Source organism: Trematomus bernacchii, unplaced genomic scaffold (genome assembly GCF_902827165.1).
Source record: "Trematomus bernacchii unplaced genomic scaffold, fTreBer1.1, whole genome shotgun sequence".
NCBI classification, from domain to species: Eukaryota; Metazoa; Chordata; class Actinopteri; order Perciformes; family Nototheniidae; genus Trematomus; species Trematomus bernacchii.
In genome coordinates, this window is record NW_022988176.1 from 1,092,397 (window position 1) to 1,111,302 (window position 18,906).

General features: G+C 43.3%; 1 protein-coding gene across 1 annotated transcript in view; it reads right to left on the minus strand.

Moving 5' to 3' along the window:
• The window catches only part of setbp1 (SET binding protein 1), a 35,826-nt gene extending 24,990 nt beyond the window's left edge, over positions 1 to 10,836 (minus strand). The window contains exons 1-2 of the mRNA XM_034122308.1: positions 10,118 to 10,836; positions 3,116 to 3,702 (exon numbers count right to left, since the gene is read on the minus strand). Coding sequence (XP_033978199.1) covers positions 3,116 to 3,544 — 429 coding nt within the window. The 5' untranslated portion in view covers positions 3,545 to 3,702; positions 10,118 to 10,836. The remainder of the gene's footprint in view (positions 1 to 3,115; positions 3,703 to 10,117) is intronic.
• Positions 10,837 to 18,906: the final 8,070 nt, after the last annotated feature.

Sequence of the window (18,906 nt, forward strand, 5' to 3'; positions counted from 1 at the left end):
TAGGTCAAGTGCGCTACTTAGTAAATAATTTAATTTGTTTTATAATCTACAATTATTCTTACACGGACCATTTATGCCTTGTATCTGCTGTTGAATAAGTCAGTTGCAAATTTGAATTCAGTAACTCCTATTTGCATTAAGTGTTTCGTCAAGTTTCTGCATGCTGGGTGAGTAACAGAAAGTTTAACGGAGAGAGGAGGAGAGACGTTTTGACAGCAGATTCTACAAGAGAGAGACTGGATAGAAAGTCTTTATTTGCACCATTTTACATGTTTACCTACTTATGTGTCTGTCCCTCTCCCCCCCTTCTATGTCCATTAGAGTCAAATCTCCCTCCTAATGGGCATCTATTGTATCCTACCTCTCCTCCTTTTCTATTCACCACACTACCACACGCACACACACACACACTCCCTCTGAGGGGGCCCCTTAACCAGGCTCTCCATATGCCTGACCCCCACCTCCTTTCTCCCCCTCCTCTCTCCACAACCCCCTTCTCCTCTCTCCATCTCCTGCTCACACTCTGGCTTCTGCTCTGCTGCTGCCGCTGCTGCTGCCCCACGCTGCCATCTGCTACAAGACAACAGAGGGTGAAAGAGGGAAGAAGAGGGAGAGAAAAGAGGAAGACATGAGGGAAGCAAAGACTGAGGGGAAAGTGAAGAAAGAGGGACAGATAAAAGAGAAAGAGGGAAAGAGAAGAAGTGGACACAATACAGCAGAGAGCAGAGAGGCTGTCCATCTGCTCCCCCCTCTCGCCTCCCCTCCCCTCCTGACACACAGCCTCACACACACACACCACAAAGAGAGTAGGGAACCGCCCAACACACACACACACACACACACACACACACACACACACACACACACACACACACACACACACACACACACACACACACACACACACACACACACACACACACACACACACACACACACACACACACATCACACACACACACACACACACACACACACACACACACACACACACACACACACACACACACACACACACACACACACACACACACACACACACACACACACACACACACACACACACACACACACACACACACACACACACACACACACACCACACACACCACACACACACACACACACACACACACACACACACACACACACACAGAGAAACAGAAAGCAGCCCAGCCTCTCTCTTTAACCCGTTCCTCTCCACTGAGCCTGCCTGTATTACACCCTTGGGGTGGCAGGTGATGGGTGGATGGAGGGAAAAGGATGTCGGGGGGGAGCAGGGGGTAGAGGGAAGGGGGATGGGGGTGTGTGATTGAGGGACAGAGTGTAGGGTATGAAGGGTTGAAACTGATCTGAATCAACACCAACACATCCTTCACTACCACCCCCCCCCCCCCACCAAATCTCAATAGGAACCAGCTTGCTATCCCTGTCACTATGACAACCTCTGTCAATCATACTGTAGCAGAGGGTTTCCAAATGGGGACCAATGGTGCCGGATTAGTAATGGCTGCCTAAATATCAGAGAGCAATGTTCTGCCTCTGAACATGATCGTGGTAAACAAGGCTTTTCATACTCTATTTACAGAAACTCCACAGCAGGTCAGACATACTCATAGCCATTTTTCTTTGATGATAAAACACACATCCAACAGACAACTAGCTGACATTGTGGCTTTGGATGACGTTGAAATCTGCCGCTAAATGACAAAGCGACACCCACATGCTTTCTTTCCAATTTGTTTGAATTTCAAAAATGATTCACCACTCAAACTTTGAGGTGTCAGATCGGGTTGGTGATTTCAAACAAATCCCCTCTTGTTTGAGAAACACAACATTCATACATGTATAGCAGCCGTTATTACCTGTAAGGCTTATGAAAGAAAATGTATCCGAGCCCCTTGCCACCAATTGCAAATGTCTACTGGTTTATACCGGTTTAATCAAAAGCATGCTTTATTTGAAAATCTGTTAGAATCCTGGATAACCAAAACTACCAACTCATATATATTCATAAGAATACATAATTAAGGGAGAATGCTTTTTTATGTCTCTCTTGTTAATTATCTTGTGACAGATGAAGATGTATCTTTCAGCTCCTTTTTGGAAGCAGTAATATAGCGAAAGATGTGTACAAATGTATCAGCTGGTTTTATGACACTACAGGTAGTCTAATTGAGAGGATTATCAGCATGAAGCCTCTAATTGGCTGACTGATGTATGTCCTTTGATTGACAGATTTTGAAGCCCTGATATCTTTGAGACAATTTGCCGTGTAAGAGGGGTGTTTTTATATGAGCCATTAGACATGTCCACATTTCCCTCATTGAAAGATCTCTAATGGGGCTGACTGGTAAATGTTTTGGGGTTGCATCAGACCCCTCTTTAACACTGACAGTAGAGATATACCTGACAATGCAGTTACCTTGTGAGCCTCTTATTGATCTAAAACCACAAGACTGAAGCACAACGGAACAAAACGCAGCCCTGCATCATGTTGACAACATGACGCCTTCGCTCCTGCTGTGCCTGTCGGGCTCAGTGACATGGAGATGGCTGTCAGGTTTGGACACACACAACACTGTGTAGGTCAACACACACTACAAACACTAGATTCCCCAAAGGACCTGTACGTACACAGTGTCACACACACAGAAACACCAGTGCAGTGTGTAAAGGGTGTGATGGAGGAGGGGGATGAAGGGGCGTGACCCACAAGAGCTGATTTCATTAAAGCAGAGGAGGGAAGAGGAGAGAAGAGGAGACAGGAAAGGTCTCGGTGTATATGACCACAAATGGAGAGAGCAGACACCAGCTGTCACCTGCTTATGTCAGCTCTATTCTCAGCTCCTATGTGAGTGGGAGTGTGTGTGTCGTGTGCTCGTGTGTGTGTCACTGTGATCTCTGCTAGCCATGACTGGTTTCAATTACGCAGCAAACTTTGACCCTGTGTAACCAAGCAGGGAAACGAGCTACTGAGGGAGAGAGGTACAGAAAGAGGTGGAGTGTACGAGTGGGAAAGCGGTCAGTTTGAAGATGTTGAGATAAAAAGACTCAGTACAACACACCCACTTAGATCAGAAACAAGGCAGCGATTCCAGGGATATAGACTTACCCTTTTTCTGGGCGGTCCTCGCTCGTCGTCTTTCTGGCCCCGCCCTGCCCCGCTTCCTGTCCGTCCCTGCCGCCCCCCTTTGCCCTCTCCAACCGGAGGTCTGATGGTCATCCTGATCTCCGGTGGGCAAATGTAGTTCTCAAGGTTCTTGGGGGGCTTCTTGGTGCGCTTTGTGGTCTGAATCTTCAGCTTTAGACTTCCTTCCTGGAAACTTGCTTCCTTGATGGAGAACTCCTGCTCCTCCAGAAGCGCCTCCACCTGCTCCTCTAGCCCCTCCCCTTCGCTGATGGCACCATTAATCACATCATCACCACGCGCCAAACCGATGCCCCCTGCTCCTTCCCGAGCCGCTTCATTGGGCCCCACCCTGCCTCCCTGTAACTCCGCCTCTTTGGGTCGGGCCGAGCCAACCAGATCCCTTGGCTCCATCCACGCTCCCGCCAGAGCCAGGTCAGGATGGGGGAAGCTGTGGCAGCCAGCCAATAGGAAGATAAGAACAGTAGTCTGTCGGGCTGGTGAGTTGTTGTCAATCAGCTACTGGGGTTGGGTTGGGTGTCCCACAGGAACACGGCAAAGCCAGGGACAGTCTGCGGAGAGAGCAGGTGAAGGATATGATTAGGGAAAGAATTAAAGCAGAGTCCTGTTATCAGCATTGCTTTCATTCCAGTGTTAACTCTCAGCACAGGCCTGTCTGCTGTCATCAGCATCATTAGTTGCCTGTCTTGTATGAAGACTAACTCACAGGCTCATCACTGTGGGGGCATGCTGCAGCACTCTCATTTGCATTTTGTACCTTGCATAAACACGCTCACTTTTGACACCCACCAACACTTGCCTTCCTCTCTCCCTACTCTCTTCTTTACTCACTCTTTGCTAATCTTCTCTCCCTCCCTTTCATCCTATCCCCCACCACGACAGATCTGAGAGCCGTGCAGAAACTAGAGTGATCAGTGCAAAATAAGACATTCCTCTTCTCTGCTCTAAAACCAGGGTGAAGTTAGCCTGAGGACACAAGACAGAAAAAATGAAAGAAGCTGACTTCTGTTTTTTTTTTTCTTCTCGTTTTCACCAGAGCAGGGAAGGAGGGGGGAAATCACACATGGGGAGAAGTGAAGGCAGCAGAGAAAGACGGAGGGAAGGAATCTAAATTCTTTCCCCAGATGTGGTTTACGAGCTGGTCTGGAAAAACCAGCGTCTGAGCTGTTTTACACCCGCATGCAATGGCATTGATACACACATGCATGAAACCCTCCATACACTCCATGCACATTGGTACACATAAGAAATGATAGTGTGCACTTATTCACCGCTGCTGCTGTTTATTTCCAGAGAAAACGTTGTGGTAGCCATTTCTCACAGGATTCAGGTTTTCCTTTTTGGATCATTGCACATGCTGGGCGAAGATATATATTACATACTTACATCAACACACATATGCACTTACACGCAAGCGTATAAACAGAAAGCAACCAAAACAAACACTGAACTACACTTCTCTCACTACAGCTCCAGGGAATCCCATCAGTCAATATGACATGAGGCATGACTGAGCTGGAAGTGGGGAATGCTGTCTCACACACTGAGCTTAAACTGACACCATTTACACTGATGTGAACCCAGACTAGACCACCACCTGCGGACATGATTGAAGTAAAAGCTTACTGTTTACTGCAGACTTACAATGACCCGAGAGCAAAAAAGACTTACAGCATATACTGAGAATAACCCACCTCCAGCATTGTGCTAATACACTCTCTGACATTCTGAATGTGTGTGTTTTCTCTGTGTGCACTCCTGTACCAGCCCACGCTACTGTACTAACAGCTGATCCCCATCATAATACCCAACAGGCCTTACAGCACATGCTCACAGTCCATCAATCCAGCTATACCCGCTTATCCTTTTAGTGGGTCCCAGCTGACATTGGGCAAGAGGTGGGCTACAGGACAGGTCGCCAGACAATCACAGGGCACACATGGGCAATTTAGAGTCGCCAATTAACCTAAGCGGCATGTGGGAGGAAACCAGAGCACCCAGAGAGAACCAATGCATCAGATGGCGAAAGTGCCTAACACTGTACTACTGTGCCGCTTCCTGCTTACAGTGTGATCGAATAATCTTAATCCACAAAGGTATTTCAGTGTAATACTGCGTGAATGTTTCCAACCCCTGAGGTCAAAGTCAATAGTCGATCATTTTTATTTTGCTTTTGCTAGATTAAATGAAAATGTTAGTTTTCTCTCTTTAGCCCTTAAGTTTGCCAATGTGAAACCAGTCTCAAAACTGACTCATATGGGTTATGGATGCATGTTCTGGTGGACCCGTGGTGGTTAAGTATGGCAAAGACCTAGAGGACCATTACAGTGGTTTTGGATGTTAATGCTTATGAACTCTAAATTGCCTATAATACACAGCCAACTTTATATTGTGCCGGTCATTTGCCAAAGCAAATTACTTTTCAGATTGCTTTCCAATATAGGGCTGCACGATTTGGGGAAATAATCTAATTGCGATTTTTCTGACAGATATTGCGATTGCGATTCGAGATTTTGTTTTTAAGCGACCCAACGGAAGTTTATTGTAAAATGCGGCCATATCTCCGGCTAGGAAGGTCGTATCAATGTGCTCCCTTCTCTAGCACCCCCGCAGCCCGAGCTACGAGTGAAAGAACTAAACTTACATGAAACTTACGTTGGGTTGCTTTAAAGTCAAGCTTCAGTTTAAGATTCACCCTGTAATAGATGTAAAACATGTGATCGAGCATTACTAACCTGACTCGGATAGGAAAGCTCCATTGGAAGCCATTTGGAAAAGGGCAGGCACTTTCAAAAATACTTGGCAGGTGATTGGATCAATCTGTCTATCACCTTCTATCATGGGCCACTTCTGATTGGTTAACAATGGCTGGTACATGTGGAGCACAGCACTTCTGATTGGTGTGGATGACTGACACACACGAAGAAAACAAAAATAAATGTTAAAAAAATCGCAGGCTTTGCGATTTTTTTAATTGCATCATTTCAAATCGCGATTTCGATTTCAAATCGATTAATCGTTCAGCCCTGAGTATTGGATTTTCATTTATTAAGTGCAATATGAAAAGAAGAGTCTTTAGTCGGTTTTATTTTAATGTTATATTCATTTCACAAAGTAATATATTTCTGAGGAGCGACTGTTCTGAAAATGCTTCCATGTTTTCTTTTGGAAAAAACAACCTATCTAATGCAAGCAACTATAAAAACACTGTAATTATTTCTACACTGTAGTTGATGTTTTTATTTTAAGTGCAATGCTTTTTGACAGTACATAATCACAGTCAGAGCCCCCTTACTTTAACTATCCCATCAAATTGAAGTCTTCAAAACAGATCTTGCTCATCTATAACCAATGGTCAACAAGGGTTACATCAATCAGTAACACCGACACACATATTAGGAAGCTAAATGTTCAGTTTGATGGATTGCTCAGGAAAGTCTGCAAGATGATTTTCATACCCCATTAAAAACCAATGGAAACCACGAGCTGTCTGGAAGTTCGAAAATCTGTCAAGAAAGCATGGTATGTTTAGGAAAATGGTGAGCAGTTATGTACAGTAAAAATGATTTGCATTTAATGGGCTAACACATGCAAAACCACCACTGTGGTCCCTCTGTAACCTTTGAGTATTCAAAGTTTTACAGGGATGAGTCCAGGCTTAGTCCCAACCTGATCGTACAGCGCCCACATGACCATGTTTGGTCCTCCAGGAACTTCCCAGTCCCTAATGTCAGCTTGGTGACTCGCCCTCATGGCATGTGTGAAAGCCACCCTGTCTGTCATGTGACTTTGGACAATGACAGGAAAAAGAGGCAGCTGCCAACATCACACATACAAATGGTCACACACACATGCAAACAAAAACGATCCACTCAGGGTGCTGCTCTTAAGACTCCCCTCACATCTATGGCCCAGTATGACAACAAAGTGGTGTCATACATTAGTACAATCTTCATTCTGGGCTATTAATGTGTAAACCACTTAGCTGGGTCATGACTATTCCTCCTCCCTCACAGCTCGCTGCCCAAAGCTGTGTTAGTGCTCAGTTACTGGCAGACGGGCTGAGAGTTTAAGTAAGTCTGACCCCTCCTCGGGCCTCCCTTGCCTAGCCTGAGCCTCACTGTCTCTTCTCCTTCTCTCTCTCTCCTACACACACAAACACACTGACACACACGCATACACACCTCGACTAGCCTGAGACAGCAGGGTGATTGTGAGAGGCCAGACTCACTGCATAAATAGCTTTATTATGTTCTCAAAACTAACAGCGCTAACCAGCTTCCCTCTCAAATAGCATAAGGTCATTGGCTGTGCTGGATGTAAGAGGCTTTGAACGAGACACTCCTCCAACATTTTGCTGTGTCCTTTGAAAACAATTACGATAAAGCGTCCATAATGGAATACAGACGGACAGAACAGAGAGGGAATGATACAGACAGACAGACATAACAGAGGTAGACAGAGTCTGAGTGAGAAACACAGAGAGGGAGAGTGAGAGAGATGGCAGCAGAAACACAACCTTTTAAGGCTGCATACCCAGCAGCCCAGTGCCTGAGGTAGACTCACAAATAGCTCGTACACACATGCACACAGATGCTCACACACAAACATGCTCACACATTTACACATCCACAAGCACACCAAACGCCTGTGTGATTGCACAAGGTGAAGAGCCCTTTTTTCTCTTTCTCTTTGATGTGAGAGTGTAGTACAGGCTTGGCCATCCCTTGGCTGTAGATGAGTATCTCAGAGGGATGATGAACATTGTCTGTCTGCCATTTTCATTTTCCATTTATCTCCTTTTTCTCTTTTTATTTCAGCCCTCTAGTGAAGGGGCAATCACATAAACCAATGTTTCTAGAAGGATCCAATCCTTGGTTGGAGAGAAATCAAAAGGAATGGCCCCGGCCTTCCAATACTTACAAATCCAGTGGGCACAAGCATGAATTTTCAAACTGGAGGTCTATTAGTCCTCTGCCTCAGAGCACAGAGAGGTGCTGGAATGACATGTTTTTACCTGTCCACATCAAAGAGCATACTCTGTTTTTTAAGTGAACATTACATACTTCTATTTGGATTTGAAATGCAGAATAAAGCGTTCTCTCCACAGCTCAGCGAGGATGACACGTGTTCAGCTGTAGGGCAGCGAGAAGGACAATCATAAAGTACCATGTGCAGGACAGCTATAATAGAAAATGATGGCCTTGCGGTCCCACATGCAGACTTCTCTGGATGAGCCATATGCCAGGTAGCACTAAAACCATCCTCACCTAACTACCCCGCAGAAGCAGATGAATGTTAAACCATTTTAACTGCAGCAGAAGCCACAAAATGGCTGTCAGCAAAACACCTCCCCTTCTCCCCAACTGTCTTCCTCCTTCCCCTCACCCCCTCCCCAAACCTCTGTTCTCTCCCCTCTCCTCCGTGCTACCTCTTTCCTTTACCCTCCACCTCCTACCTCTCCCTCCCTCCCTTTTTCTGTGAGCTCTGCCAAAAGGTGCTCCAGTGCTGATATTCTGTAAAGAGAGCCTGCCAACAGTTAGATTTGTCCTTGGATCCCGTTCACATTCCCTCCACCCTCTCTCTGTGATCCTACTCCGACCAGAGGTATCCAGCTCAGAAGGGGGATACACCTAATCGATTTCTCATGCTTTAATTTAAAGGTGGCACGGGCATCTCATTACCTGATAATGCTTCATACTTTTAAACCACAAGAACGCAGCCAGAGTTTCACCTACGGCAAACCTGTTAACAAGACAAGATCGATGGTTCCCTCCAAGTCTGAATCACCTCTATTATCCATCCCTCAACCCCATTTCTCTCCATCTAGTCACGCACTTCTCTTACAATTGCCTCTCCTCTCATGCCCTTGTACTACTCCTTCATCCACTGCTCCTTTCCACACCTTCACTCCCATATATATCCTAGAGACATGACCATTTTTCCACACTTAACCTGACTTATCCAGAGCTGGTCTATTTATCTTCTGCTGCCGTGGTTGAGACTGAGGTTTCTGGGAGCTGCTGATAACAGTAGTGGACTGTCATTCCCTTTCACCCCTCACCTGTCTCCACAAAGCCAAAGCATTGCCATCACTTTTGGCCATGCCATTTCTGACCCCTACGAGAAAGTGATCAGCTCTTGATTAAATGTAACCAGAAAAGAGTAGCGCTGGCTTCAACCAAGCAATCGAAATGCAATGTTGTTTGTGTGATGGCATCTCAAGCTGGATTTAGTGCTACTAATGAAAAACAAACCAGGACAAACACAAGGTGAGGAATGAGTGTGCTTCAGTTTGCTACTTCCACAGCACTTGACATCAATCATGTGACATTTGTCTCCAGCTTCTACAACCCGACAAGCTAAAAAAACAACATCCACACCGCAAATATTTCAGAAATTCCATAAGAAACAGTTAAATGGTACATAGCAAAGACTGGAGGAGCATGCTGCATGTCAAAGACTGTGATGCTATGTGATGGATCATCAATGTCAGTGAAGATGCAGAGGGTCTACCTCAGTAGAACAACATGTGAACTAAGAGTGTGAACAGCAGTGTTTGAGCTGCTCCTTCATCAGCCTGTAGTGGACACTTCACCACATTGACCTAATTAGCTGTGTTATCTCACTGTCACCTAATTACAAAGGTATTTCACAGTAATAATGATGGAGACTGAGTGGTACAGCATGGTTTGGGGTGGTCTGTGTCTACATGCGTGAGTGCACGCGTGCATGTGTTTAGTCGGAATTTGTTGGCATGTGACTGCAAGAAATGCAATGTCAATTAAAGAATAAAAATGGCAAAGACACTTAACATTACAACTACATAGGTTTAAGTAGCATGTAAACGGCAGGTATATAGAGGAGCACACACATCAGATTACTTACATTCATACAAACATTAACACATTTATAGGAAAGGTGTATTCAGGTGTGGAATGTGCCAGTCAGCCGGGGACTACTTACCCATTTATAATGTTGTCACACACTCGACTCTATCGTGTAAATATTTTATCAAGATCATTTACAATCCATTTAGACACATTTTACACAAGCGACGGATGGGATGACAGCCTCCCGGGGAGCTGTCAAACGGTGCCAGAATATATGTTTTTTGACAGAAAACCCCGAGGAAAATGGCGTCAACGGTGCTTTGGAAAAGAGAAAAAAAAGAGAAAATAGGATTTGCAGCCGATCTGATGACAGGAGCAAGGTAGCCGCACAGGAGGGGGGGAAATCCAATCGGAAACTTGGCGCTTATGTCCAATTCCTGACAGAAATAAGATCTTTCTGTGGCGGATAGACGCGTGTGTTGGGCAGCGGTGCAGAGACACGCTCCGGGCCGTGCAGGATCGCCGGTCACTCGGGGAGCTGCACAGAGATCCCTCGCAAATCCGCTACTCGGTCGGTAGGGGAGGAGGGGGGCGAGCAGGACTATTACTGCAGTCAAAACAAGCCCGCATCCGACTACAAGCCCAAATCCAGCGGGAAAATGTCAGCCACAAGACCGCGTAATCAGCCGCTAGTACCGGAGACTGAGGCGCCGAGGCGGTAGTTGAACTCGCTTTCCCTCGCCGGTTGCATCGGATCAGGGTTTTCTGTCTCTCCCTCTCTCTGCTTTTCCGATCGGCGAATGTCAGGTCCCGGAGCCTGGTGTCTGGTAATGATCTCACCCAGCAGACTGAAAGCTCTCTGACCGAGCAGAGCAGAGCAGGGGAGAGGAGGAGCGACACCGCCTCCACCTGGCAGCACACGCGCGTTTCCCAATTCCCTCTACAACCTTCCCCTGATTCCCATGGCCTTTTCCTGTGGGACTGTAGTGCACAGGGTGAACGCTGCTGAAGATCTGCTGTTCTGACTGTCACTGTTGTATGGACACATGGTTTGCACCTATTTCAACAGGTTCAGATGCATGCCTAAATGTTTAAATATGACTCTGAAATCTTTATTTTAACATTAATTGGCTTTATCTAAGTAAGTGCAACTATATGAAATATTTGTCCAAAGGTTGTATGAAACAACAAAAACGAAATATTAATTTGCCTTACAGAAATTACTTTATTCTTTGACTATAGGACAGTTTAAATAATATCTGCTCAGTCTGGTTAAGGCCAGTCTCTAAGCCATGTTACTTCAACATTGATCAGATAATAGTCAGATAACTGTATTTGAACATCCATATTCCAGTAAAATCCTAGGTAACATCCAGAAATATGTTATTAAATTGTAACTGTTTTAATTTTTTTTGTAAGGGCCTCACTTAACATCAGATACAACTTTCTGTTACAAAAGTGTTCTGGCCTAGATACCAGCACCAAATACAAAATACAACAACTTGCAAAAAACCTACACAAAATGCAATGGCTTATGAAGAGACACACAGTAGAATAGCATGCCTAACATACATGAGCAACATCCTAAAACAGATTAACAGTTAAACCCCACGGCCCCGCGGGCGGGGGCAAAACGCAGGGGAGGGACTTCGCCCCCTCCCCTTCCGGTTGAGCTCCATGGGACCTTATTTCGGAAAAGTTATGCATTGAAGTCAATGGAGAGAGAAAGATTATCTTTCGATCCCGTTTGAATTGTGCCACGAATTACACATATGTGACCTGCTCTATCGAAATCAGTCGCATTGACCCGAAGACACATTTTGAGTTGTATACACTGTTGGAAAGAGGAAATTCCTAGCTTTCTAATGATATCAAGATTTTTGTTGTACTCCAAATATTAAGCAAAATATGTCACATTATATAATGACTGTCACCGAGTCATCATTTTGAGAAAAAGGCCTTCAAAGTTTCCTCTTCTCTGGAATCCATCGATCTGATTGATTATTAGCAAATGGTCAAAATAGTCCGGAGGGAAAATATTTCCGTTTGGATTACTGGTCTGGGGGAAGCTCGCGAGTGTGTGAGTGTATGTGTGTTTGTGTGTTTGTGTATTTTTGCGTTTGTGTATATTGTGTTTGTTTCCCGGGGAAAACACTCACGAGAAACACCGGCTGTTGTTATGCTTGCTGTGACGTTAAGTTACTCCGTTCTCCGCTTGTAAATATGCCGTTACAAGCTTCATAGTTGTATTTATCATCTAAATTTGCGGAAACAAGTTTAATATTCTGAAAGCCAAGACTTTGTTTAATTGAAATCAGATGAAAACAAACTGTAACGGACCCTGCCGTGTTATCTATGATTACTATATGCCTTACATTCATAATTGCAGCCGGAGGGAGGGGGAGCTGCGCTACGGAACAGCAGATTGCGATTGAGAGGTGCCTGTCATCTTCCCTTTACAAGCTTCAAAAATGTATTTATCGTGTGATTTTGGAAATAAAAGTTTCATATTCTGAAAGCCAAGACTTTGTTTATTTAAAATCAAACAAAACACCCGAACCCCGAAAAAATAGTTTTTTCCGCAAATCCACGTTTATTTTGAAATGAGCCGTTGCGACTTCCGACTGATTTCGATAGAGCGGGTCACATATGATGTTTGTCAATTTAAAAGATAATTTTACAAGTCAAAAAAATAATAATGTGTCGTAAAACTGTGAAGTAACACTTTTTTTGTGTGAAACCGCTCAATGAACTACATCTCCCGTCTCGCACCACACACCAAGACGGCCGTCACGTTGGCACATTTCACTTCTTTCCTCAGAATGAGGCGAAAAGTATTAAAAGAGGTGAAAATCACTACAAGTCTGGGCATGTTGAGAGCTGTACATACACAAAAGGGGAGTTAGTCGGTTCCGTAAGAGCCAGCATGCGGGACCGGGATTCTGGGATTTGGAGTCTTTCTAGTTGCGTATTTTTCATAGTATAATATTTCAACAGTTTTACTACAAACTGTGACTTTTTTTACATGGAAATTATTATTTAAGATTGACAAACATCATATGTGTAATTCGTGGCACAATTCAAACGGGATCGAAAGATAATCTTTCTCTCTCCATTGACTTCAATACAAACTTTTTCCGAAATAAGGTCCCATGAGTCCCACCGGAAGGGGAGGGACTTCGCCTCTCTATAGCTACTAGAGTGTATGACAGCTTCCGGTTCCGGGGCATTCTGGCTATGCATCACTAATTCATCAATGGGTAATGTTTAGACGGATTTTAGGAACTTCCCCTCGATTCTATTGGCTCTAACGGTTAAAAAGAGTTGTCAATCATCAAAATCGACCGAGGGGGACCAGAGATATGGAAAATGCACCCAAATGACCCCAGAAGGGGGTTTATTTTTCTAAATCTCTCTAAAAAGGTCAAATGTCACTTGTTTTGCATCAATCTTGATACAGGGTACTTATTATATGTTATAGTTTGGATTCCTAAAGCTTTTAGTCTCCGATCCCATCATTCAAGGGTGGTTTTCACTATAAGTAATGTTTTTTTTTTGGACGGATACTATAATTTAAAAATGTTTACTATGTTCAATCTGAATTTACTTTAAAATACAAAAAAAACTATATTGATTCTGACTTTTCTACATCCAACTCACAGGTTTATCATTGCTTTGAGAAAAAAGATTATTAATTTACCCCTTTTAGAAGTGAAGATATAGTCATTTGTTCTGGGAATGTCATTTTTCGAGCCTGAGGCCCGAAGAACAGGCTCGGGACTCAACTGGTTAATCTAATGATCTCAAATAGGCCTTTCATATAACACATTTATCTTGTAAATAGTTTTGAAACACTGACAGTATCTTGTCTTCAATTCAATATGAATGGATTTTAAAGTATACTGAAAAAGAACAAGATCAGTGTTTCCATAGTCTACAACAGACAGCCATGCAAATCATTACTAAGTACTTCATCTTATCAGATGTTGTTCACACATCCTTGGGGGAGTTTTGACATGAAACATTTTACAAACCCTTGGGCTAACCTAAAAATAAAGTTTATCACCCTTGTCTTAATAGAAACATGGTTTGCCCATAAACCACAACTACTGGGCGTGACCTGTGAGATGTTATTTGACAGGTGGAGTATAATTAAGTCTGATTTAACATGTGTGTTCAGTGAAACATCAGTTGCCACAACACACTAGTGCTTCAGAGGAAAGAAACAGTGGGTGTGTGAGTGGGGTTGTGTGGATGATAAAGGTAGATTAAAGGGTGTGTGTATGTTGAGTGTCTGCTGGGGCTTTCCCCTTTATATGTCAAATTACAGCAGGGTGGAAAAAACACATCAACCAACCTTGAACAGGCCACAGTTGTTCCATTAATTCATCATTGTCTGAAGTTGTGTTTATTTAGTGTCTCTATGCAAACCTTGACCTTCGTTGTATGGAAAACATCCTTTAACATTAACAAGCAATGCAAATTATGTCAGATGACCTTTCTCCATTGGTGCCCCACAGTTATTAGCTGTTACTCGTCTCAGGCGTGTGTGTGTGTGTGTGTGTGTGTGTGTGTGTGTGTGTGTGTGTGTGTGTGTGTGTGTGTGTGTGTGTGTGTGTGTGTGTGTGTGTGTGTGTGTGTGTGTGTGTCCACGTGTATGGCACACACTAGGAGGTATTTCATTAGGCGGGGTGGTATTTGTGATTGTGTGCTCAGTAGCACGTAAACACTCAGCACAGTTTCAAAGCTGTGGAATACAAACAATCTGCAATGCCATCATTGATTTGGGTGTTTTTGCTTTTCACTTTCCCAACGGTGACACATTCATTTAATTCACAATTGTGTTGTGTATGTATGTTTGGGCATGTTGATATAAGTGTGAATATATTGTGTTTAGAGTGTCTATTTCATTGGGAGTGTTCTCATAACAACAGCAACACTTATTGCTCATTCCTTCACTTATGGGCATGGGGCCAGCATTGTATTACTGTATGTGTGCATTTTAATTCTATATTCTTAAGGAACAAATGTCTTGACCAGGAAGAGAGAAAAACTGAATGGCAGCATATTTCAGGAAAGATGTTTATTTAAGAAATTAAGTTAAAACTGGATTTAGGGTTAGCTGAGCTCTACATAGAACATTGGATTGTTATCATAAAATCGCAGATACAGAGTCCCGCAATGTAGTAAGGTTAGACTGAGGCATTCTTTTTTTTGCACCTGTCAATCCTCAAATTTAATGCAGAGTTAAATCCCAGATCAAATTAACGTTAGAGGGTCTTGAGCATGTTTCTCTTCAGTGATTGTGATGTTATGTCAAATGTCTGTTCCCTTGTATCTTGTCTTACATATTTCTCCTTGTTGATGTTGCAAAGGAGCTGCTGTGATGCAAGAAACACTTCAGACTCGATCTGACAATAAAGTATTATCGTTTTGTAAATAAGGTTTACAGTTCATTTTAAAAGACGAGTAAGATTAGGCTTCTTTTACATTTTGTTTTATTTGTATATCGATGTTACATTTTTGGATTTAAGAGATCGAATTTGACTCTCAGATACATTTAAGCCCTTACAAAAATAGAATAACAAACGTGTGTGTGTGTGTGTGTGTGTGTGTGTGTGTGTGTGTGTGTGTGTGTGTGTGTGTGTTGTCATGTGTGTCTATATTGATTTGGGATGTGTGCAAGAATACAAAGAGACCCCTGAGAGTGAGGGGTCAACAGCTGCTCCCCAACAACCAATCAATTGCAGAGTATCAGTAAACATTACACACAGACACACACACACACACACACACACACACACACACACACACACACACACACACACACGCACACGCACACACACACACACACTCACACTCACGGAGACATACAGACGGCACTCTGTTCTCAAAAATCTGTTGCCATGGATACCAGATACAGGCAGCCAAGAGGGAGCAGTTTCCAGCTTAAACTGTAAATATTGAATTATGATGGGGAGGAAAGAGACAGCAATGCAGGGCAACGTTCCTGTCTGAATGATCTAAATATCCAGATAATCCTTTCATCTCTATTCACCGCTACAGGAAATCTGGTGCATCATTCATGTTCATCAAGTTCAACACAAAAAGATCAATCTGTCTTCCCGAATCCAGCCACTTATCCAACTCTCTATTACAGACTGAGCGCTGCCCCCATTCCCTCATCTCTCCCTGCCTTTTTGTCTGGAAGATCTTCACTCCCTTAAGTGGGATGCAAAGTAAATGCCTGATTTGCTATACATAAAAGTGAATCGCATTCAAACCACTTTACCAAACGCTGGAGCTTTCATGTGGATACAGTTCCTCTGTGGATTCATGGATGGGGAGAAAGGAGATTGAGATGAGGAATGTGAAGAGGGAAGAAAAAAAGATTTAACAATTAATAAATGCTTTGGCAAATGTTGCAAGAGGGGCCACTGGAGAGAAGGACTGAAAGAGCAAGAGAAGAGATACTCTGAAGGTGAATGTCAATAATTGGTTAACTGTCTTTATGAATAATATTAGCAGTGGATTCAGCAGAGCTTAAATAATAATAACACACTGATATTCATAACAAAGCACAGCACTTGACTGCACCGGGAAGGAGAGCGGGCGAGAGTCAACGTGCTAACCTTGAGCTGACATTGTGAGCAGCAGAGACTCACGTTCAATCAATAAAGGGCTTTTCTCAGGGAGTCCACTAATCTCACAGGGCAGCAGAGGGTTCATCAGTGCTGAGAGACCCCTGGGACTGACAGAAGTAATGGGGTTAGCAGAGAGGGAGGAAGTGTGTGTGTGTGTGTGTGTGTGTGTGTGTGTGTGCAGGAGGAAAGATCTTCACCGTGAGTAAGACAGCGAAAGCATGCAAGGAACAAGCAATTGTGGGTCTGATAGATAGCACGGTCTTGTGTGCTGCAGATTTTGTGTAACTAAAGTGCATTTGTGTATGTGTGTGTGTGTCCCCGAAGGAGCAAGGGCCATGCTGATAGAGTGAGAAGTTAATGGGACGTTTGGCAGGGTTGATTACTGAGGCCTCAGTGATCCGGCTGGGTTAATGAAGCAAATTACTTCTTGGATAACACACTACCGCTGCTATCTCCAGCTCCTGATACACTCTGATGAACCACAATGGCCTTCTCTTCTCCATCATTTACCTTCATAAAGCCTTCTGCCCTAAGTTGTATCACACACATTCAGTGTACCTGTAAATGATACAATAAGCTACAGTATGGTACAATACGATAGTACGGTAAGGTGCGATACAATAGTATACCACACCATATTCTTTATTGTCCGTACGGTACGGTACGGTATGGCAGAATACGATATGATACGATACAATGCGATACGGTACAGCACGTTAAGGTACTATACCATACCATACCATACCATACCATATGGCAGTGATTCTCAAATGGGGGTACGCGGACCCCTAGGGGTACGTTGGGGTACTGCAGGGGGTACGTGAGATAAAAAAATAAAAAAAAGGTTAATTAAATTTTTTTTTTTTTTAATAATAATACATGATTACAAAAATAATCTAAGTACAATAAATTAAATAGAAAACACAATTTTATATAAAATATTCCGAGAACCACTAAGGGGGTCCTCATATAAACATGTTACATTTGTGTATTGTATTTATAGTTTTTCATAATATATCATTTTGTTCATTGGTTTGTTAAACATATATTACTTCAATTGAAAAACTCCTTGGAAAAAATACAAATATCCTTAGTTTGTTGTAATTCATGCATGAAGGAGTTAATAAATCAAACATCACTATATTGTAATTATTTATATAGGCTTTTTCTGTCAAAAATGTCCGGGGTCGGTCAGGGGGTACTTGGCTGAGAAAATGTTTCAAAGGGGGTACATTACTGAAAAAGGTTTGAGAAGCACTGCCATATGGTACCATTTATTGTCCTTGCAAGGACATTTGTATTGGATTATATCCTGAAGTTCAACAGATGATAAAAAAAAACATACATACTACATAGTGCACAATAAAAGACATTAACTTATTAACGCACGACTTTACATATACGCAGCTTTTTTTTTCTTGCACTTTTCTTGTCATTACACAGTACAGGCACTATGTAATGAAATGGTTTCTCTGCATTTGACCCATCCTAGTGTTAGGAGCAGTGGGCTGCCATTATGAACGGGGCCCGGGGAGCAGTGTAGGGAACGGTGCCTTGCTCAGGGACACCTCGGTAGCACTTGGTCTTGCCGGGACTTGAACTGGTGACCTTCCAGTTGCCAAGCCAAGTCCCTATGGACTTCGCCACCACCCCCAGCTTGCACATACAACACAAAGAGAAAACTACTGACAATGGTGACGTATTGCACAAACCTCATGGCCAACATTTACATCTATTACAGTTAAGTGTAGAGAAGTTTAATGGACATAGGTAGGAGTGTTGGTAGCAGTGCAGCCTGCTCTTGGAAACCCCGAATCTCCTACCAGGTAAGAGGTGGAACTCTGGGTGGAGGATGTGAGTGGGATCAAAAGTGGATGTTTTTAACCCCCATCATTTTCATAGCAGTCTGTACCAGGCGAGCGATCTGTGAGCCCACCACCATGGTTTTGAATCCGTCCTGGGACACATTCATTCAACCTCTACATATAATCTCCAAATGTAATTCCTGAATGTTGACAATCAAATAAGACAAATAAACAAAGAATAAGGAGGGATCCAGAACCGCAGCACATAGTGTACTGTCTCTATAAAGTGCTACAGTGGCCACCTGCCATTTGCACATGCAGTCATACTTGCATATACAATGCTAGACACACACACAAATAAAGGGAGAGAAAGAGTTATCAGAAGACTTTGTTCTCCATTTGGAGCTGAGATAGAGATTCTTCTAATGAGAGTGAAAACTACGTCTGAGAGGAAATGCAGACCAGAACAAAAC